This window comes from Lithobates pipiens, unplaced genomic scaffold, assembly GCF_037356315.1.
Source record: "Lithobates pipiens isolate NorthernLeopardFrog02 unplaced genomic scaffold, aLitPip1_a1.2 Scaffold_18, whole genome shotgun sequence".
In the NCBI taxonomy this organism is placed as follows: Eukaryota; Metazoa; Chordata; class Amphibia; order Anura; family Ranidae; genus Lithobates; species Lithobates pipiens.
The window spans coordinates 251,051,236-251,075,621 of record NW_027507758.1 but is presented as its reverse complement, the minus strand read 5'-3'; the positions used below and the strand labels follow the sequence as shown (position 1 = coordinate 251,075,621).

Genomic DNA, 24,386 nt, shown 5'->3' with positions numbered 1-24,386 from the left:
AACGGACCTTTCAGCTGCCTTTGTCACTGTTGAACACCCCCTCCTCCTCAAAAAAACGTTATTCCCTTGGTCTCCGTGACTGTGCTCTTCAGTGGCTCTCATCCTACCTATCTCAACGCACCTTCAGTGCCACTTACAATTCTACTTCCTCCTCTCCTCTTCCCTTCTCTGTCGGAGTCCCCCAAGGTTCTGTTCTTGGACCTCTCTTATTTTCAATCTCCACCTCTTCCCTGGGTCAGCTGATAGACACTCAAATATCATTTCTACGCTGGCGACACACAAATCTATCTCTCCACCCCTCAACTCACTCCATCAGTCTCCTCACTTATTACTAACTTACTAACAGACATATCTGTATGGATGTCACAACACTTCCTCAAACTCAACTTCTCCAAAACCAAACTTATAATATTTCCTCACCCACGTGCCCCTTCCCCTTACTTCTCTGTCAAGAGCAATGGCACAACCATCCTCACATGTCAGGGTGCTAGGTGTTATCCTGGACTCTGAACTCTCCTTTCAGCCCCACATCCAATCACTTTCCAAAGCTTGCCGCCTCAACCTCCCAAACATCTCTAAACTACGTCCCTTTCTAACCAATGAAACCACAAAGCTCCTGATTTACTCCCTGGTTATCTCTCGCCTTGACTTCTGCACCTCCCTCCTCATTGGCTTACCTTTAAATAGACTATCCCCCCTTCAGTCCATCATGAATGCTGCTGCCAGACTCATCCACCTTACAAACCGCACGGTGTCTGCTACCCCTCTCTGCCAATCCCTCCATTGGCTGCCACTTGCCCAACAAATTAAATTCAAAATACTAACACTTACTTACAAAGCCATCCACAATTCTGCCCCCAGCTACATCACTAGCCTATTCTCAAAATACCAACCTAATCACCCACTTCGTTCCTCCCAAGACCTCCTGCTCTCTAGCTCCCTCATCAACCATATCCACCTCCAGGACTTCTCCCGAGCCTTGCCCATCCTCTGGAACTCACTACCCCAATCTGTTGGAATGTCTCCAAATGTATCCACTTTTAGGCGATCCCTGAAAACTTTCCTCTTCAGAGAAGCCTATCCTGCCTCCATCTAACAACTGCACTATTTTCTCCATGAGCTCATCCCCCACAGCTATTACCCTTTTGTATAACTTGACCCTCCCTCCTAGATTGTAAGCTCTAATGAGCAGGGCCCTCTGATTCCCCCTGTCTTGAATTGTATTGTATTGTAATGTCTGCCCTAATGTTGTAAATCTCTGCGTAAACTGTCGGCGATATTTAAATCCTGTATAATAATAGTAATAAAATATAGCTAAATCCAAAGTCTGGTCTCTAATAGTGCAAAAAATGACCAACCTTGATTGCAAAAACCCAAAGATGCACTTCACCCCCTTGGCTGATTCTGGTCAACCAGAATTACTGCAACTGTACCTACATTACTGGGTTACTGTACCTCCATTCTGCTCAGCAAATCAGCAGTAATTTGTCAGGGGAAAAAGTGTATAGCAAAGGAGACCGACCTCACGTGGTTACAGCACGTCCAGAGTAAAAGCCCTTGGATTTCGCTTTCTGACAATGAATCTGTCCAGTTTGTTGTTGAACCTGGATACAAGAAGATCCATTAAAAGAGTTTCTATGTTGAAACACTTTTGGGTGTAAAGACAATTCCCCTGGATCTAGTGGCTGGTGATCTAAAAAAGGCCACCTTCCATTTCTCCACCTCATAAATGTGTGCTGTTGAGAGTGGAATGCCTTACTGCTCACTCCATGACTCCTTTTACTTCTTTCATGATTTATGTATGCTATGGCAGTTACATTGTCCAATTGGAACCCGCAAGGCTGACCCTTAAGCTGCAAAGTCCAGCGTTGTAAGGAGAGACAAATTGATGTTGAACTGAAGACCAGCCTCCCTTGGTGACCACATACCCTGGATTGACAGGGACCTCCAAACTGCACCCCAGCCCTTCAGACTGGTATTCAAAGTTCGAATCTCTAAGGGACTGGCAGGAATGAATTTCCTTGTTCCAGCTTCAAGCTGAGAATCCACCAAACCAGATACTTCCTTGCCTGAGGTGGCAGCCTCACTGGGCAATCTATGAACTGTACCTGTTTGTCCCACGCTGACAGAAAACTGTGTTGCAAGTGTCTGGATTAAACACAAGCATATGGTATTGTTTCAAAGGCAGCTACCATAAAACCCTGTACCGACATGCTGAAACACATGGTGGGCAATGGCCTGCTTTGCTATAATTGCACCTAGGAACAAAGGCAACCTAACCATGCCTGTGGAAGAAACACCTTGGATTGAACTGTGTCCATCAAAAGACCCATATACTCCAAGAATTGAGTGGGGATCAACAGGAAATCTGAAGATTCAATAACCACCGAAATCTCTGTGGTACCTACACTGTTTCCTGAATGTGTATACATTCCTAATAATTCTTAATCCCCAACTGTTCCGTATAATGGCAGGTCATCTAGGTACCCTACAATTGGATTTCCCTCATCCTCAGCAAAGTTAAGATTGGGGCTAAAACCTTGGTGAATACCCAAATGCCAAAAAGCAGAGCCAGACACTGGTAAGCTTGACCGCTATCACAAAACAGTATTGCTGGTGAGGTCTGTAGATGGGGACATTACAATAAGCATACTTTATTTGCACAGATGCTACAAAGTTCCCTGCTTATAGGGAAGCATTTACTGTCTGATTACACTCCATGCAAAACTCCTTGTCAGAAACCATGAATCAGACGGAGACAGAAAATGCAGTAAAAATCACACAATTTAATATAATTGTAAAAATGGTACAAATAGTAAATTTAGTCAAAACATAGCCAGGGTTAGGTAACCAAATAGGGTAGTCAGAACAATCCAGGAAATCAGGGAGCCAGAGATCAACATAGTCGGAACAGCAGACAGGATCAGGAACCAGAGGGGACATCAGCCAGGCAAGTCTTAAACAGGAACACAGCAGAGAGTCTCTAGATATGTTGACCAAGGCAAAGGCACAGGAGATCTAGTCCAGGCAGCTTAAAAAAACAGCAGGGCTTGTTAACGAGCAGGATATGATCACCAGGTTAGTCACTGTGGAATTATGAGTACTGGCAATTAACCGACAGCTGAGCAGCCTGAGCTCTGAGAAGGGAGGGCTGAGCCCAGCCCTGACATTACCCCCTCCTTAACAATCCCTCCTCCTCTGAGGGCCACCAGGTTTGAGGGGACAACGTCTATGGAAAGCACGAAGTAGGACAGGGCATGTACGTCTGAGGATGAGACCCAAGAGCTCTCCTCTGGACTGTACCCTTTCCAATGAACTAGGTACTGTATGCACGCACGTAAGCCACTGGGTTAATCCTGAAGAGAATACAGAAAGGCCCAATAAACCGAGATGCCAATTTCAGTGAGGGAACACGGATTCAAAGGTTGAGAGATGACAGCCAAACCCTCTCCCCAACTTGGTAGGAAGGCACAGGTAGGCGCCTGCAGTCAGCATGGAGACTGTACCTATCATTGTCACGTCGAAGGGACTCTTCGACCTGACAAGCTCCACTAATGCAGGAATGCTCTGAGGAACAAATGAGTCAGGCAACATGGATGGTTGGAAACCATAATTCACCATAAACAGGGACAATTGGTAAGTGGAACTAACAGCACTATTGTGAGCAAACTCGCCCAAGGTGAGAGGTCTGACCAGTTGTTATGATGGCCCGAAAGATCGTAATGTAGAAACTGCTCCAAGGACTAGTTGGCTTGTTCTGCGGCCCCCAATAGACTGTGGTTGATACGCAGAAGAGAATGAAAGCTGAATTCCCAACTGTGCACAAAAGGCTCACCAAAACCTGCATACAAACTGGCTACCCCTGTCCAAGACGATAACCTTGGGTAGCCCATGTAATCGAAAGCTCTCCCAAGCAAAAATGGATGCCAGTTTTTTGGATGTAGGCAGCTTCTTAAGTGGATTACAATATGACATTTTTGAGAACCGCTCAACCACCATAAGGATAACTGTGTTGTCCTGGCTCCACAATAAAATCCATAGACAGGTGGGTCCAAGGCCTCTCTCCATTAGGTATGGGTTGTAAGAGGCCCACTGAAAAGGGTGTTGTGGTTTCTTACTCATAGCACACATGGAACAGGCAGCTACATCAGCACGAAGACTAGGCCATCAGAATTGTTGGGAAATAGCCCAAATTAGCTGATTCTTCCCAGGGTGGCCAGCTACCTTGGGAGAATGGTAATTCTGGAGCACAGCAGTGCGAAGACTCTCAGGGACAAAACTGTGGTCACAAGGTTTCTCAGGAGGAGAATGAATCTGTGTGGCAAGAATTTTGTCATCCAAAAGTGAAGTGAGACTGGTACGAAATGCAGCCAGAATACGATCGGGAGGTATCACAGGAACAGGAACTGACTCCATCTTGGAAGCGGAGGAAAACAGTCGCGACAATGCATCAGCCCTTACATTCTTAGTACCAGGTACGAATGAGACTATATAATTGAAACTTAACAAGAAAAGAGCCCATCGCGCCCTTTTGGGAGAGAGGTGTTTAGCCTCAGACAAGAATGTGAGATTCTTATGGTCAGTCAGAATGAGAACCGGCACAGTGGTACCTTCAACGGGGAAGCCTCCATTCTTTAACCACTACAGATCCGCGCTATTGCCAAATGACGGCATTAGCGCGGACCTAGATTTCCAGGACTACGTCTATTGACGTCGTCCTGGTTACGAGCGGCCTGCGCGCCCCCTGAGGGGCGCGCGCGGCGCGCTCTGTGATCGGCGAGTCCGTGAGACTCGCCTGATCACCGATCCGTGTAAGGGGTCGATCCCGACCCCTTATCACGTGATCAGCTGTCAGCCAATGACAGCTGATCATGTGATAGAACGGAGCCGGTAATCGGCTATTATTCCTCCTCGCGCTGACAGCGCGAGGAGAGAAAAAAAAAGCCGATCACCGGCGGCCGTGATCGGGACATCAGTCCCGATCACGGCCATCAATACAAGGTCCCACCTGCCAGTTGCCTGTGCCCACCTGCCTCCCGCAGTGCCATCCTGAAGTAAAATAAAAGAGAAAGTAAGTGCCCCCCGTCAGTGCCCCCTGTCAGTGCCCATAGTGCCCACAGTGCCACCCACAGTGCCACCCACAGTGCCACCCACAGTGCCACCCACAGTGCCACCCCACAGTGCCACCCACAGTGCCACCCAATCTGCCTCAAAGGTGCTGCACCCCAGTGCCGCCCATCAGTGCCCAGCAGTGCCGCCCATCAGTGCCCAGCAGTGCCGCCCATCAGTGCCCAGCAGTGCCACCTATCAGAGCCACCTATCAGTGCCACCTATCAGTGCCCATCAGTCCCATCTATCTGTGGTACCTATCAGTGCCCATCCGTGCCACCCATCCGTGCCACTTATCCGTGCCACCCATCCGTGCCATCTTATCTGTGCCCATCTTTGCCCATCAGTGCCGCCTTATCTGTGCCCATCGGTGCCGCCTTATCTGTGCCTATTAGTGCCGCCTTAACTATGCCTATCAGTGCCCACCAGTGCAGCCCATCAGTGCCCACCAATGCAGCCCATCAGTGCCCACCAATGCAGCCCATCAGTGCCCACCAATGCAGCCATCAGTGCCGCCTAATCAGCGCACTTCAATGAAGGAGAAAAATGACCCGTTTGCAAAATTTTATAACAAACTATTAAAACATGATTTTTTTTTATTTTTTTTTTGCATCTTTTTTTGTTTGTTTAGCAAAAAATAAAACTCCGAGCTGTAACTAAATACCACCAAAAGAAAGCTCTATTTGTGGGAAAAAAATGATAGAAATTTCATTTGGGTACAGTGTTGTATGCCCGCGCAATTGTCACTCAAAGTGCATCAGCGCTGAAAGCTGAAAATTGGTCTGGGACTGAGGGGGGTTTAAGTGCCCAGTAAGCAAGTGGTTAAGGGCTAAAATGATCGCTAACAACTCTCTGTCCCCAATCTCATAATTGCACTCAAGGATGCATAGTGCTCTCGGAGGTAGGATGTTCAGACAGAACAGCTCCAGTCTCAGATGCATCAACCTCAAGGGTAAAGAGACCAATCCAGGGATTTGTTAGGCAGCCAAAAATGACATAAGGCTGTGCAGCAAGGCTGTGGGCTAGCCGATCGATCCCAGGAGACTCAGGCAGAGGATAGGTAGCCGAAGCTTCCAGATGGCTTTCTGGATATAACGTCAGGGCCTTGGTGGTTACTGAATGCGGTGTGTGTTGAGACACCAGGGGAGAGCAACAAAGTTCCTTGGCTCAATCTCTCAGAAGGCTGTCGTCATAATGGCATGTTTTGGGCATGGCCCATCTTCAGGTCCTGTGTATAAATGTAACTGCAGCAGCAACAGCATTGCATTTAAGGAAAGTCTCATCAATAGTGGAGCATATGACAGCAAGTCTCTGGGGAGTATACTGTAATATACACAATGTAGAAATTTCAGCTAGGTGAATCTATCCCTAGCCAAAATCATAAGCGGGAGGTGAGCGATAGAACTTCTATGCTACTCTGCGTGAATCTAAAATAATGTAGAAATTATCTGTGGGGTGATATATCTGAGTTTGCTGCTTGACCAATATGTGTTCAAACATAGACTAAAGCAAACATTAATAGAAAAAAGTGAAGCACTACCTCCCCAAACAATAAAATAGGGATAAATCACAACTCAAAGGAAATTAAATGTGAGTGAATACATATATAACCTAGCAATAGTGGTGAGGACCCCCAAATGGCAGTATATAGTAATAATAAAATAATGGGGGGGAATTTGGGACTTTAAATGAAGCACACGGTATGTGCCTCCATCCCTGGTTCCGGATCAGATCGGATGTAAGTGGGTATAAACAGGCACATGTCCGTTTACACCCACCTCTACACAGAGAAGATTGGAGGGTCTGATCTGTCCGCCTTAAAAACAGACAGGCACAAACGATCGGACCGCTAGTGTGAAAGGGGGCCATATTTTTCTTATTTATAGCAGAATTTAAAAAAAAAAAACACCAGTGATTAAATACCACTAAAATAAAGCTCTATTTGTATGGAAAAAAGGATGCAAGTTTTACATGGGTACAGTGTTGCATGACTGAGTAATTGTTATTCAAACTGTGAGAGCGCTGAAAGCTGAAAATTGGTCTGGACAGGAAGGGGGTGTAAGTGCACTGTATTGAGGTGGTTAAATTCGGTTATTGATTTGTGGGGGTGAAGTAATTTGAAAGTATATTTAATTGGCATATTGGGTGTTACAATACCTAACAATGATGCACATGGTAAAAATTATTTCATATATATACACACACACATACGTGGTGTGGACCTCATAAATACATATACCTATCAATTTGACGGCATATAGAATTGACAAAAAAATTAGTATGGATCAAAAAAATAAATGCAAATTCTCATATATATATATATATATATAATATATACACATGTCGCCACTATGCAGTGTGGTAAATGGTAAGGAAGACAGTATGATCATTTTTGGTTGTAGATGATGAATTTAGACTGACATGTTTTGTTTATGTAAACACTTCCTCAGGGGTGGATACTCAAATTTAATCTAAAATAAACAAAATAGGATTAATCTAGTGGGGCACTAGTCATAATAAGAAAAAAGTAGTTGCCAATCCTGATTACTTACAGAGTGGAATGAAATGGTATGTAGTAGACGTGGGGCCAGGACCAGAGAATTGTTTCTCCTGGAAGCTGAGGTATACTGAAGCAGCGTACAAGCTTAAAGCCTTTTATTTATGAGGTCTTTACAAACTGGTACCTCCTCTACTGGAACTGTGAATGTCTTGGCATACATTCACAAAGATTTTATGAGGTGGATGTAAGGAGGTGTAAGGATATCGCCTTTGGGCGCAGTATGCTGCAGGCAGTAGTATAAGTCCTGCGGGTTGTCTCTCCCTTCCCTCATTGCTATGGGACATCCCATTAAGTAATTACTTAATGGGGAGGGGAGGGATCTCTGTGTCCCATGATGTACAATAAAGAAAATAGGATTTTTATTACAGATTACCTGCAAAATCCTTTTCTTGGAGTACATCATGGGACACAGAGGTCCCTCCTCTCTTTTGGGATTTAAGTATATTGCTTTCCTACAAAAACGTATGTGCTCCTGGAAGGAGGAGGGGTTATATAGGGAGTGAACTTCCTTGATTGGGTATAACAGTGTCAACACCGGAAGGTGGCCCATAACCCATTAAGTAATTATTTAAAGCCTTGTGTCCCGTGATGTACTCCAAGAAAAGGATTTTACAGGTAAGCTGTAATAAAAATCCTATTTTCTTTATTGGTTTAGGCCAATCTATATTCTTCTACATATTTTTGGTAAAAAAAAATTGCAATAGGTATATATTGATTGGTTTGCACAAAAGTTATTATGTCTACTAACTATGGGATATATTTAGGGACTTTTATTCATTTGTAATGTTTTTTCTAGTAATGGCAGCGATCTGTGATTTTTAGCGGGACTGTGACATTGCGGCAGATAAATCTGACCGCAAATTACACTTTTTGGGGACCAGTGACATTATTACCTTGATCAGTCCTATAAAAATGCACTGATCAACGTAAAAAATTATACTGGCAGAGAAGGGGTTAACACTAGGGGGCGATCAAAGGGTTAAGTGTGTTCCCTGGGTGTGTTCTAACTGTAGGGGGGTGGGCTTACCGGAAAATGACAGAGATGGGTGTTCCCGATCACTGAGAACAGTAGATCGCTGTCATGTCATCTGGCAGAATAGGGAATCGCCTTGTTTACTCTGGCAGTTCTGCGTTCTTCCTCTCCTCACCGTGATTGCGGGTCGCCAGGCACGCTTCCGCAGCTGGCATGCGCGCCTGCTAGCCTTCTTGCACGGACCGAGGTACAGGTACTTCGGTTGGGGCAGGAGAGCCGACCTGCTGCAGTATATCTGTGGGAGCTGGTCAGCAAGGGGTTAAACTCATTTGGTCAGGACAACTGCCAGACATTAAGTATTTTCAAAAAGGAAAGATCAGCAATGACAGCCATGTTTTTGATGATAAGCTTTCTATTTTATTAGAAAGAAATCAGTTTTTCTAATTCTCTAATCACAGTACAATTTACTTTAGTGAGTTCCATTGTAATGCTAGTAATGATACAATAATAATAAAACCTTAAAGCGGAGGTCCACCCTAAAGTGGACCTTCCGCTCATTGGCACCCCCCCCCCCTCCGGCGCCACAATTGGCACCTTTCAGGGGGGAGGGGGTGCAGGTACCTGTACAGTACAGGTATCTGCACCCACTTCCGGCGTAGATTCTGCAGAAGGTACGCCCCTTTCCGCAGAATCTACGCCCCTTTCCGAAGGTCCCCCCGCTGCCTGCTGGGAAACACACGGATCCCAGAGACAGCGGGGACCATCCTTATTGCGCAGCGCGACTCACGCATGCGCAGTAGGGAACCGGGAAATTAAGCCGAAAGGCTCCACTTCCTGATTCCCATACCTAAGATGGCGGCGGCAGCACCCGAGAGACGATCGAGAGATCGGCTTTGGGTGCCGACATTGCGGGCGCGCTGGGCGGGTAAGTGTCATTATTTTAAAAGTCAGCAGCTGCAGTATTTGTAGCTGCTGGCTTTAAAAAAAAAAAAAAAAACGGCGGACTCCCGCTTTAAGGATCTCATATTATATTACACACGTGTGAATTGTTATTCTGAGCTGTGTACATTGCAAACTTGTTATTTCCACTAGTTGCTTGTTTATTATTTTGTTTTAACATAGTTAGGCACCCTTCACACCAGATGGACGACACCAGGAGTCGGCTTGCTCAGTGGGCAATCTGTCTACTGATCCCCGCTGAGCAGGTGGATGACTTGTCTATGTCTGCTCAACTTATCTAGAGCAGATACAGACACAGTCCATTCTCCTTCATCTGTTTTTAGCGGATCAGATCGGATGTAAGTGGGTATAAACAGGCACATGTCCGTTTACACCCACCTCTACACAGAGAAGATTGGAGGGTCTGATCGTGTCCGCCTGAAAAACAGACAGACAGGCAGACACGATCGGACCGCTAGTGTGAAAGGGGGCCATATGTGAGTGTTTCATAGCTACTGACTGTATTTGTTGGTGAGTTGTTATATTTTGCAATGTAATAGGCAATAATCAGTTGGTATTGTTACTGCAGTGTTCGATTACTAGTTTATATTAAAATGTTTTGTATATTCTTTTTGTGTTTTTCAGATTCTGGGATTTCTCCAAACCATCACCACTTCTTGAAACTGTAGAGCATCATACAGAGTTTACATGTGGTCTTGATTTCAGCATTCTCATACCAGGACAGGTATTACATTATACAGTATTTTGTCATTTTTTAGGAGGTGCAACAACCACAGACTTTACTTGCTGTCAGCTTCACCCTGGCTGAAGCCCAATTTATGGACATTCTTATTGAGAGCTATAGCACAGCACGAAACCCACCACCCCCCTCTCTCAGATTATCGCTTGGTGCTTATTGTCTGTCCTGGTTTAACTCTTGTTAGCACCACCAGTGTTGTCTGATACTTTACTTTTGTGAGTTTAGGTGAATGTCTACAAGCTGCTGACAGATAGATCACACATCCCCACCAACTGACTGGTTCTTTTCTGTTTAATTTTTTTTTGTTCTGCTCAGAGGTGACCCTCTCCTGCTGTGCTGAATAACAGCACTCATCCTCAGCATGTGCCTGCTGCCAGAGCCCAGTGATATCAGTAAATTCTAACTAGTTATTTGTCTCCTACAGAGTTGCATGGTCATACAGTGGTGCCCCTACTTAGCTCCGGATCCAAAACAACTATCAAAGCAGTGCTACAGACACTTTGGGGTTGATTTACTAAAACTGGAGAGTGCAAAATCTGGTGCATCTGTTCATGGTAGCCAATCAGCTTCTAATCTCAGCTTGTTTATTTAAGCCAGGGATATGCAATTAGTGGACCTCCAGCTGTTGCAGAACTACAAGTCCCAAGGCATAGCAAGACTCTGACAGCCACAAGCATGACACCCCGAGGCAGAGGCATGATGGGACTTGTAGTTTTGCAACAGCTGGAGGCCCGCTAATTGCATATCCCTGATTTAAGCTTTGACAATAAAACCTGGAAGCTCATTGATTTCTGTGCAGTGCTGCACCAGATTTTTTGTGCTCGAGCTTTAGTAAATAAGCCTCTTTATCCCCTAGGGTACAGGATGAAGGAAATACGTTTGTGACAAGACCGTTTCGATAAACTAATAAATCATTTTTCAAATTTTCTAGTAACAAAGTCATGATGTTATCCTAGAGCAGCCTTTCTCAACCTATTTACCCTAAAGGAATCTTCATATTCACAGCTACTCTCACAGCTATCCTCATAAAAAAATACAGCCAATAAAAACGAACACTTCGAACATTTATGATCTGTGGAGAAGTATTCCCTTTACATTGGTCGCTAGTGTTAAAGTGTCCCCTTACATTGGTGGTCAGTGGAAGGGCCCCCTTACATTGGTTGTCAGTGAGAAAAAGGCCCTTAAAATTTGTGTTCAGTGGAAAAATGCTCCTTTTCTTTGGTTATTAGTAGTAGAAAAGCTGATCAGTGAGAGAAGGACCCTCTTGCAATTGTGGTATTTGGAAGAAACAGTGCCCCTTTTTGCCAGTGGAATAAATGCCACATTAAATTGGTGGTTGGTGGGAAGTATGACTCATGCACTGGTAGTCAGTAAGAAAAATGCCCCCTTATATGCAGCTAAAAAGGTAATTAATGTCATTGGTTAATTGCCTTAGAGACAAGAAAAGATGCCCCAGTGGTTCCTATGCTATTAGCTCTGTGATATTGGTGCTGGAACTATGCAGATGCTTTTTTGGTGTCAGATCAAACCAGTTATGCCAACTAATTGCAACCTTTTGCAGAACACTAGGGTTCAGTGGACCTCCGGTTGAGAAATGCTATCTTTTCAATTTCTAAAATGTTTTCCAACAATATTTTGCCATCAATTTATGTGTTCTGTATTTTTTTTAATAATTTACTTTTACAGGCATGAAAAATGTTTTGGTTCATCAAAATTCTTGTAGTTAACTTACACCATACCATGTATATGTTGCATATGCAAAAATACACCATACCATGTATATGTTGCATATGCAAAAATACACCATACCATGTATATGTTGCATATGCAAAAATATGTATCCACGATTTTATTAGGAAAATAGCAATATACTGCAATTCTAAAGATGATTACTAATGCCACAGTGAAGAATTTAAATATCTTCCTAAGAAAATGCTACAGAAGGAATGTATATAACTATCCTTGTAAATTATCATATTTTGAATTGCCATTAGAGTAGTGCAGTGTCCTTAGCGGAAATTACCTAGTATTATATATACTAGGTAATTTCCGCTAAGGACACTGCACTGTGGAAACCCCCACATTTTTTTTCTATGGCAGCTCTTAAATGCCAAAACTGGCTCCTAAATGCCAAAGTTGAAAAGAAAAAGGAAAAACACTGTACAAAAAATGTGAAAAAACTCACATAAAAACTCATGACAAAAAACCCCCAAAAATGTTCAAAAACATGATGCTCAAGTGTGAATGCAGCCTAAAACTCACATTTACAGAAGGCATACCATAAATGAGAATTGTCACGGTTACTTGTGCCCTCAACGGAACTGTCAAGCCATCAAATGGCTGGTGTGATAACTGATCATGTGCACAACCATGGCAACTGCAGATCAAACAAAGGCTAAGATGGCAGCTTCATCAGGTTCACAAGCTTATGCCTGTACATACCTGCTGCTGTTAGCTTTATATTTTTTATTGGCCAGAGGTTTTATCACTGATCCTTTCCAATGAGATCATATGTTCAGTATTTCAGTATTTGGTCACCTGATCGGTAACAGACAAAGTCAGAAACAGCAGTGTCATAAATCTGTAAAATAGGTAAGAAATGTGTTTAGATTCTATGTTTTTAGTGAAATTAGTTTGGCAAAACACCTAGTCCTGTCCTGTGTCCCTTCTTTTCCTGTTTGTTCCCTGTTCCTTGACAAACATAGTTACATTTTTGCAGTAAAAATGAACACTCAATATAATCCATTTAGCAAAGGTAGTATTAAGTTCAAGCTATCATCTTTGAACTATGTACCATATACTGCACTTATCAAAGAGTTATCTGCTTCCGGTTGTGCATTGTTTGCCCTGGCTGTGTTGGTAGGTAGACTGCATTCTTATACACTTTTCTAGGTTAGGTCAGGTTAGAAGCTGTTTTTTTTTATTTATTTTTAATTTTTTTAATGCTTTGCTTATTATTTTTACTATGGCTGTGTTTTTCTTTTCCCTTTTAAATTTAGCTTTGTGAAGAGTGTGATGGAAAAAAACTATTTATAATATACTCACTTTCTTATGCCAGTGTAAATATCTGGAGCCTTAACCACTGGGCACTTAAACCCCCTTCCTAACCAGACCAATTTTCAGCTTTCAGTGCTCTCACATTTTGAATTACAATAACTCAGTCATGCGACACTGTACCCATATGACATTTTTGTAATTTTTTCACACAAATAGAGCTTTCTTTGGGTGGTATTTAATTTTTTTTTTTTTTTTGCGCTATAAATGAAAAAAGACTGAACATTCCCTTTTCTTTGTTTCTGTTAAAGAATTTTGCAAATTAGAAAGTTTTCTTCATAAATGTTGATCACAATTATACTGCTACATATCTTTGGTAAAAATAACCCAAATCAGTGTAAATTATTTGGTCTTTGTGAAAGTTATGGAGTCTACGAGCTATGGTACCATTCATTGAAAATTGATCACACCTGATGTACTGACGACACTGGGGTGACCTGCCAGGCGAATTAGCCGCCTGACAAGTCACGCTTCATGCAGTGCAATGGAAACACTCTAATGGGAGCATCTTAAGTTGCTCCAACTTAGAAAAAGGTTCCTGTACAACTTAGGGGCGACTTTGGAGTGGCTTGCATTGACTTCTATTAACCACTTAAGCCCTGGACCAATTGTCAGCCTAAGGACCAGAGGTCTTTTTACAATTTTCACACTGCACTGCTTTAACTGGTAATTGCGCGGTCATGCAATGTTGTACCCAAACTAAATTTGCGTCCTTTTCTTCCCACAAATAGAGCTTTCTTTTGATGGTATTTGATTGCCTCTGCGATTTTTATTTTTTACGATATAAATGGAAAAAGACAGAAAATTTTGAAAAAAATATATATTTTCTACTTTTTATTATAAGAAAAATCGAATAAACTAAATTTTAGTCATACATTTAGGCCAAAATGTATTCAGCCACATGTCTTTAGTAAAAAAAAATGTCAATAGGCGTATATTTATTGGTTTGCGCGAAAGTTATAGCGTCTACAAACTAGAGTACATTTTCTGGAATTTACACAGCTTTTAATTTATGACTGCCTATCTCATTTCTTGAGGTGCTAAAATGGCAGGGCAGTACAAACCCCCCCCCAATGACCCCATTTTGGAAAGTAGACACCCCAAGGAAATTGCTGAGAGGCATGTTGAGCCCATTGAATATTTTTTTTTTTTTGTCCCAAGTGATTGAATAATGACAAAAAAAAAGTTTACAAAAAGTTGTCACTAAATGATATATTGCTCACACATGCCATAGTTATATGTGGAATTGCACCTCAAAATATATTCGGCTGCTTCTCCTGAGTACGGGAATACCACACGTGTAAGACTTTTTGGTAGTCTAGCCACGTACGGCACCCCGAAAACCAATCACCGCCTTCAGGATTTCTAAGGGTGCAAATTTTTGATTTCACTCCTCACTACCTATCACAGTTTCGAAGGCAATAAAATGCCAAAATAACACAAAACCCCCCCAAATGACCCCATTTTGGAAAGTAGACACCCCAAGCTATTTACTGAGGGGCATGTTGAGTCCATGGAATATTTTATATTTTGCCACAAGTTGGGAATATTACAAACTTTTTTTTTTTGCACAAAGTTGTCACTAATTGATATATTGCTCACACATTCTATGGGCATATGTGAAATTATACCCCAAAATACATTCTGCTGCTTCTCCTGAGTACGGGGATACCACATGTGGGGGACTTTTTGGGAGCCTAGCCGCGTACGGGACCCCGAAAAGCAAGCACCGCCTTCAGGATTTAAATATAAATCGCTACCAAAAAAAACTGTTAGCGATCGCAGGGATCAGGCCTGACTCTGCGAACGCTGCAGTTATGTGTTTAGTGTTTTGTAAGTGACAGTGATCGATCGATAATGCACTTGGGTGGGCTGGACGAAGGTGCAAAACGCAGGTGCTAGCAGGTATCTGGGCTGATCCTGCTAACAATGCTTTTTTTGGAACCCTAAACTGCTGGGGACGCTAGTATAGATCTGATCAGCTCAGATATTGATACTGATACATAGGCAGAATCACCAGACACCTCAGTGCCAGAATTACAGATCACCTGACAAATATCATGAGCAAGACAAGTGACTGAGGAAGATGATTGACAAGTGAAAGAGGTTTTAAAGGTGGAGTTTGGAAAAAGAAAATGGACATTGTCCGCTTGCAGTCATGTAAGTTCACTCAGGGCCAGATTAAGAACAACATGGGCCTGGTGCTGAGGATTTTGGTGGGGCCTTTTATAAACAATAAATAAATAAAAATGCAAACAATTTTTTGTTATAACAAATTAAATTAAAGAGAGAGAGGGAGGATGAGAGAAAGAGAGAGAGAAAGGGGATGAAAGAGGTGTGAGGGGTAAGGGAGGGAGGATGAGAGAGAAAGGGGGGGTGGGAGAGAGGATACGCATGAGCATGTGTGGGAATGACATCAACGCAGCCTGGCCAAGGCAAGTGACCGAGGGCACAGAACCCAGAAGGAAGACCGAGTGAAGATGGAAGTTCCCGGGCCCCGCCGGATTGATCACAGCACAGCACTGGAGGGCTCAGTCTGACAATTTAAGTGTACCCTAATGTGCTAATATGCTGTGCATACTTGTACATTATGGCATAACCTACCCTATGGCCTCTAAAAAGTAGTAATGTTAGAAAAGTTTACTACCGCTTTAATATCACAGGAGCCTCTCATGGGGCCCCCTACTGACCCTGTGACCCTTTTGCAGTGCCTAAGTGCATAGTTGTCAACATTTCAAAAATATTTTCAGGGACGCTATATTTAGAGTAGCGGACATCCCCTATGTTCCTCTATACATCACAATAGTAATTACAAAATTAAATAAGTACTAATAATGGGGCAGAACAAATATGGGGACTGCGAGATTTCCTTTAGTTGAACTAACAAAAGTGCCTATTCTAGAGCTGGTAACATTGAGGATATTCAGTATAATTTTAAAGAACAGTTTTTGTGGTTAAGAGGCATAGGGGAGGAGTATGGATGGTATAAAAGTGGGAAGTATGTGCAGGTGAGGGAGAGGAATGTGGAGGGTCTAACAGTGGGCACTATGTACATGAGAGGAGTGCAGAGGGTATGGCAGAAGGCACTATGTACAGGGGAGGAGTGTGAAGGGTATGACAGTGGGCAGTATGGACAGCAGAGTAGTGTAGAGGGTATGACATTGTGCACTATGTATAAGAGAAGAGTGTGGAGGGTATGACAGTGAGCAATATGTACAGGAGTGTGGAGGGTATAACGGTGGGCACTATGTATAGAGAGAAGTGTGGAGAGTAGGACAGTAAGCAGTAATTACAGGAGAGGAGTGTGGAGGGAGGGTAGGACAGTGGGCACTATGTATAGGAGAGGAGTATAGAGGGTATGACGGTGGGCACTATGTATAGGAGAGGAGTGTGGAGGGTACGACAGTGGGCACTATGTACAGGAGAGAAGTGTATGACAGTGGGCACTATGTACAGGAGAGAAGTGTATGACAGCAGGCACTATGTACAGGAGAGGAGTATGTAGGATATGACAGCGGGCGTTATGTATAGGAGAGAAGTGTGGAGGGTATGACAGTGAGCAGTATGTACAGGAGAGAAGTGTGGAGAGTATGACAGTGGGCACTATGTATAGGAGAGGAGGATGAAGTAATCTGGGAAGGAAAAATACAAAGGTTTGTGGAAGGATGTTTAGGGACTGCGTAGTGGTTAAGCGGCCCATACATGGATTGAAATTCCACCAATTAAGCAGAGACCAGCCATAGTCGATCTATGTATGGGCTAGCTGGTTTTACACAAGTCAACCTATTAACCGACTTGATTACAACCAGCCTGTCAGGTTTTCCCCAAAACAATCAGTGCTGCCAGCTATAGTTAGCAACACTAATCATTGTATTCACTGGCAGAACACAATAACACTGTGGGAGTGATTGCCCCATTCACAGGTCAGCAGGTGAGAGGGTGTGTGGGGACAGGCTGGGGAGAGATACTAGTCAGTCCCTGGGTAGGCACTGGTTAGTATCAGAGCCAGATACACACAAGTTAGAGCGAGAGCAATAATTCTAGCACTAGACCTCCTCTGTAACTCTAAACATGTAACCTGTAAAAAAAATGTAAAGCATCGCTTAGTACACAACAAAAAATCATGCAAACTTTTTTATGAATGAAACAGTTTCTTTCCAAAAAAAAGTTTGAAACATTGCTGTGCAAATATCGTGTAACATAAAAAGTTGCAAAGACCACCATTTTATTCCATAGGGTGTCTGCTAAAACAATATATAATGCTTGAGGGTTCTGAGTAATTTTCTAGCATAAAAAAAAAATGATGATTTTTACATGTAGGAGAGAAGTCTCAGAATGGGCCTGGGTGGCAAGGGGTTAATTATCATAAGTAATATACAAATAATTATTATAAGCTCTGTGAGTTCATCCTCTCAGAAGCTACATACAGAGCAGCCAGTTTAAATACAAGCTGGAACACTCTGCAGCAGACTGACAGGCTGTGCAAGGAGCCCCGTATCTCTGGAACCATAGATGATAGCAGCCCCATATTTTAACCAGTGCTGGAGTGGGTCTTTAGCTACCCACCCACCCACCATGTGGGGTCTCTGTGACTCCTGATCGCCGAGCTACAATCCTCAAAGTCGATCTTTTTTTTTTTTTTTTTTTGGGCAAATGGGCCTATCTTGAGAAAGGGGCCTGGAGCTGCAGCTCCAATAGCCCCTATGTTAATCCGACCCTGAGTTCACTGACAGTTTTCATTTTCAGTCTACAGTGGCAAGAAAAAAAGTATGATCCTCTTGGAATTAACTGGTTTTCTGCAGTAATTTGCCAAAAAACTTGATCTGATCCTCAAGTCAGAATAATAGACAAACACGATGTGCTTAACCTGATAATAAACAATTCTAATTTCTCATGTCTTTATTGAACACATGCATTAAACAATCACAATGTTGGAGGAAAAAGTAAGTGAACCAATAGACTACTTCAGCAAAAGCTAATTAAAGTCAGTAGTTTTCACACCTTGAGTTCAGTTAGTGAAATTAGTTTTAAGGTATGGTTTAGAGCTACTTGATTGATAAAAGACACTCAAACATTTTAGGATTGCTGTTCATAAGAAGCATCAGCTGATGTGAACCATGCCTCGCAAAAAGGAGTTCTCTGAAGACATACATTCAAGAGTATTTAATCTGCCTAAGGGATACAAAGTAATCTCAAAGTATTTAGGCATTCATCAGTCGACAGTTAAATAAATGGAGATAGTTTAGAATTATTGCTGCTCTTCCTAGAAGTGGTCATCCAGCTAATAGGACTCCCAAGGCACAAGACACAGACTTCTCAACGAGTAGCAGCTGAGGGCTTGAAGACATCATTGGAACTGGAAAATGTCTCTGTTCATGAGTCTACCTAAATCGTTGAACAGGCAGGGTGTCCAAGGCAAAACACCACAGAGTAAGCCACTGCTCTAAAAAAAAAGATTGCTGCATACCTGAAGTTTTCCAAAGAGCACCTTGACAAATTGTAAGGCCCCTTTTACACAGGCAGACTGATCAGGTCCCCTTGTCGGTTTTTCAGGTGGATTAGATCAGACCTTCCATTATCCTTTGTGGAACGGCGGATGTAAACAAACGATTTGCTAAAAACAGACAGGTGGGGATTCATTCCCCTTCCATCCAGCAGAGTGGATCAAATGGCAGTCAGGTGTAAATAGACCGCCCGTAGAGGTAAGCGGTCTGTGTCTGCTTTGCATAAGCAGAACAGTCACAAACCAGCCAATCGCCTGCTCGGCAGGGATCAGTGGACAGATTCCGTGCTGAGCAGGCAGACTCCTGGAGGAGTTCTCCCCATGTGAAAGAGACATAATGCTACTTGGAAAATATTTTGTAGACTAATTAAACAAAAGTTTAATTGTTTGGGAAGAATACTCAGCAATATGTATGGCGCAAAGCCTACCAACACTAAAACATCAACACAATGGTGAAGTATGGTGGAGGGAACATCATGATTTGGGCTTGCTTCACTACCTCTGAGCGTGGACCACTTGCCATAATTGAGGTGAAAATGAATTTCCAAGTTTACCAAAATATCCTACAGGATATTGTCTGCGTGGCTGTCTAATAGCTGAAGCTTAGTAGAAGTTGGGTGATGCAGCAGGAAAAGGACCTTAAAGTGGTTGTAAACCCTTACATATACCCAGAAGGGAAGTGAAGGGACTATCCTCAGGTGATACACAGAGATTAAACAAATCCTCCCACATAAGTTGTATCTATCTGTAGTCTTTTCTTTTCTACATCCACTCAAAGTTTTGAATTTATAAGCTTTTCTGAGAATTCTGGAAAAAAGGGGACAGATAGCTGAAGTTACACTCTGCAGAGCTTCAGTGAGCAGATGTCTGAGAGGTGATTGAAGGGAGGAGACAACTCCCTTCCACACAGCACACAGGAACATTGCTGAGGCTATTTTTTCTTGGTGTCAGGAGAAGTTGTTAGGAGTGATTAATGCTGATAGCAGAGGAACAAAGCAGCAGACAGAAATTACACTTAGGGCTTTTTACTAAGACAAGTGCACACGATAGAGGGATATGGTTTGTTCATATTTCATGTCTGAGGTTTACAACCACTTTAAGCATTCAAGCAAATTCACCACAGGCTGGCCTTAGAAAAATAAATAAAAAATGTGTACTTTAGAGTGGCCCATTTAGAGACCAGACCTAAACCCCATAGAGATACTGTGGAATGACCTTAAAGCGGTTGTAAACCCGCTGATGTGTTTTTTGTTTTTTTTCCCCACCTGCAAAGGAAAAGGCATAATGAGTTAGTATGCACCGCTTACCGCATTATGAAATACTTACCTTAGAACGAGGCCCTGACATCTGGTCCGATCCACGCCGAGGGAGCTGACATGTTCCCTCTGCGTTTCTTCCGGGTATCGCGGCTCCGGCACTGTGAGTGGCCGGAGCCGCGATATTGTCACTCCCGCGCATGAGCGTAGGAGATTTCTTCCCGGCAGGGTCCGGCGTCTGCCGGGCTTTCAGCCGAGAATCCCCTGTGCGCATGCGCCGCTGCAGTCAGCGGCGCATTGCGAAGGGAATATCTCCTAAACCGTACATGTTTAGGAGATATTTTTTTTAACTACAGGTAAGCCTTATTATAGGCTTTCCTGTAGGTAAAAGTCCCAAAAAGCACTATATAACCACTTTAAGAGAGCTGTTCACACCAGACATCCTACAAGTCTGTCGGAACTGAAGCAGTTTTGTAAAGAGGAATGGTTAAAAAAGGCAGAAGGTTATTATCTTAGTGCATTCTACACATTAAGATAAAAAAACTTTGTGTGTAGCAGCCCCCTTAATACTTATCTCTATACAGCGATGTCTACAAGTGCCTCGGCTGTCCTGGACTTTTCATACTGATTGGCTAAAACACAGCAGCGGCGCCATTGGCTGCTGTCAATCAAAGTCAGTTAGCCAATGAGGAGAGGGGGTGGGGCCAAACTGCAGATCTGGGTCTGGATGGACAAACAGAGCGGCGGCTCAGGTGCCCCGATAGCAAGCTCAACAGGAGGAAGAGGCCAGGAGCACCGAAGAGGGACCAAAGAAGAGGAGGATCCAGGCTGTCCTGTGCAAAGCCACTACACAGAGCAGGTAAATATAACATGTTTGTTATTTTTAAAGAAAAAAAAAGACATTTTAGTATCACTTTGAATCCAGTCCCCCCCCCTCCTATGTCACATTTGGCGCCTTTCAGGGGGAAGGGGGGAGCAGATACCTGTCTAATCCAGGTATTTGCTCCCACTTTCAGCTAAAGAGTGCCGCAGAATCCACAGCGAACTACACCATGTCTGGCCCCTTCTCCATCCCCCCCGCTGTCTTCTGGGAGACGTACAGGTCCCAAGAAGATAGCAGGGACCATTCAGAATGCTCAGCATGACTCACGTATGAGCAGTAGGAAACAGGCTGTGAAGCCGCAAGGCTTCACATCCTGATTCCCTTACTGAAGATTCCGGTGCCTTCGCCGGGAGCTGAGGGATGGGATGGGTCGGCTTCGGGCGAGGACATGGCAGGTGCCCTGGACAGGTAAGAGAGCAGCTGCAGTATTTGTAGTTGCTGACTTTAATACTTAATTTTTTTTATTTTTTACAGGTGGAACTCCGCTTTAAGCACATAGTGTTTGTTTATTGTTGTGACCTAAATGAGGATCAGCTCACGTTTTCTGGCAAATTACTGCAGAAAAACAGTTAATTCCAAGGGGTTCTCATACTTGCCTCTGTAGTGCTCCTATATTATTACAATTATTCTTTTTTACACTATTGCCATGAGTGTGGTGTCTTAGCATTCAAGACTGGCATGTTTCCATGAACAGCGGTTATAATACTTGTTTACTCGCAATGACTCTTCTTGTGATTTGCTTAGAAATAACCTCTTGCAGATAAAAATCACAATGAAAGATGAATGGTTTTAACTGAGGTAGAAATCAGCTTAGATTGTAGAGCTGCACATATTTTGGAGAACACTGACTGGTTCACAGCATGAAAACCAGCCCTGTATATAATTTATTTTCAAACAGTTATTTGCTTACTTACCACACAGCTTGGCCATCAACCCACGCAGTTAGAAACCCTAAACAATGTGTCTAGAATATAAAACATTAGACCGTGGACCTCTTATGCAAAGATAGTGCCGTTTTTCAATTCAAGTTATAAACACTGCTGTTAGTAAATCTTTACTTTTGTTTCAATAAAATCTCTTTATTTTAAAATGTGAGCAGACCAGCCCCACAACCCACCACCACATAGCATAGTTTGGTTCTTAGACAGCTACCTTCTTAGTTACTTTGCCACAAGAATGGGTATAGCTTATAGTAGATTCTCTAAAAGACAATCTCTGCGAAATTAAGCTATGCTGAGAGCGCTAGTTTAGAATTTTGGTAGGTATTTTGATCTGTTAATATTTTAGATAAGAGGTCACTCTCTAAAATCCAATGGGTCCAAAGGAGAGATACTGGAATTGCCAGTAGTACATTTCTGGAGAGAGGAGAGCCCCAGATATATGGTTGAGAGTCCAGTTGAATTTTTAATCAGAATAACTTATGTCACAAATACACATTTAAAGTGGTTCTAAAGACCTCCCAAGAAAATGGGGGTACTTGCCTGTCCAGGCATCCAGCGGTGTCCTCACCTGGGGCGATTTTTGATTTGGCTCTTGGGTGCTGCCCCCAGTGCTGGTACAAGGCAGGGGTGGAAGGGGCTGAACTTCTGGCGAAGTAACCAGGTACCCACTCCCCCCCCCCAAAAGGTGCCAAATGTTACCTTTTGGGTGGAGCTCAGCTTTAATGCATTCTATGCATTAAGGTAAAAAACCTTTTTGTGTTGCAGGACCCCCCTCACCCATTTATACTTACTTCAGCCCAATCTCAATCCAGATTTTGCCGCAGTCTCCCTCATCAATGGGCAGGTTGATACAAGTTTATCAATAGACGCAGACATGGTGGCTCAGGAGCCAGCCTGCACAAGTGCCCCCATAGAACACTATTTTTTATGAGGGCACTCGCTGAAGAGTGGGAGCCTGGAGCACCAGCGGGAGACCCCAGAAGAAGAGGTTTGGGGCTGCTCTGTGGAAAATCATTGCACAGAGCAGGCTAATAAAACATGTTTATTTTATTTAAACAAATAAAATAAAGACTTTAAATCTGCAGCTTTTAGTAAAACAAAAAAACATCTGGAGAACCTTCTTTAAGAACATTCACTGTTACAGGCTCACATCACTCTGTCCCTTTCTCCTATTTGTTTTCCTGCATAGTCACCTTGTCATACAGCTGCAGATAGAGACTATACTTGGCTGTAATAGGTATGGTCCAATGTTGTCAGTATTGGGGAAAATGCACTGAGAAATGCCTTGCAGCCATTGCTGGAGTGCATTCAGACAAAAAGAGGCTGCAGGGCATTAGATCACAAGCACTTAGATGCAGCAAAAGAAGAAACAAGAACAAAAACAGGCCGTGTAGTATAGGTAGCATAGATAGTATAGTAGAAGGCAAGGTAGTATATTTATAGTGTCATTAAATCAGAGTCTATGTCTAATTTGATTAATTCTGGAAGGTTCACAAATCATTAAATTGGTTGTAAACCCCTCCAATGAATTGACTTGACTCAGGTGATACATAGATATGAAATAAATCCTCCTACATAGGTCTTACCTCTCTATCTGCATTCATCTCCTATCTATAGCCATTTGATAAGCAGAATATATACAGCTTGTTTGAGCTTTCAGAAAGCAGGGGACAGGGAGCGGAAATGACACACTCAGTGGAGCTCTGAAAGTTGATTGGAGGGAAGGGACTTTCTCTTGGCGTCAGGAAAACGTGTCAGAAGTGACTCGTTCAGATGGTAGAAGAATAAGGCTGAAGACTGAAATTACACTTAGTGCTCTGGATTGGGACAAGCACACACTATAGAGGGTATATATTTTCTTCATATTTCATGTCAGAGGTTTACAACCACTTTAACCACTTCCCGACCAGCGCACGCCGATGTACGTCGGCAGAATGGCACAGGCAGGCATATTGGCGTACGGGTACGTCCAATCTTAAATGCCGCCCTGCCATCGCGAGCGCGCTGGCAGCGGCGCTCTCGCATGCTGGTCGGGACCCCCGTGAGTCCGGTCGCGGGTCCCACGGACTCGATCGTCTCACGGGGAGGCTGAACTGGGAGATGCCGTTGTAAACAGCATCTCCCCGTTCTGCCTAGCAACAAGTGACGCTGATCTCTACTCCATGTGATTGGAACAGAGATCAGTGTTCACTAAAAGAAAGGCCAGCCCCCAACAGTTAGTAGCACACCCCTAGGAACACTTAACCCCTACACTGCCGCCCACCGGTTAACCCCTTCACTGCCAGTGTCATTTACACAGGAATCACTGCATTTGTATAGCATTGCTTGCTGTATAAATGACAATGGTCCCAAAAATGTGTCAAAAATGTCCGATGTGTCTGCCATAATGTCGCAGTCACAATAACAAT

General features: G+C 43.3%; 1 protein-coding gene across 1 annotated transcript in view; it reads left to right on the top strand.

The window, feature by feature from the left end:
• The window catches only part of PEX7 (peroxisomal biogenesis factor 7), a 367,801-nt gene that overhangs the window by 281,704 nt on the left and 61,711 nt on the right, over positions 1 to 24,386 (top strand). The window contains exon 9 of the mRNA XM_077486784.1: positions 10,227 to 10,326. Coding sequence (XP_077342910.1) covers positions 10,227 to 10,326 — 100 coding nt within the window. The remainder of the gene's footprint in view (positions 1 to 10,226; positions 10,327 to 24,386) is intronic.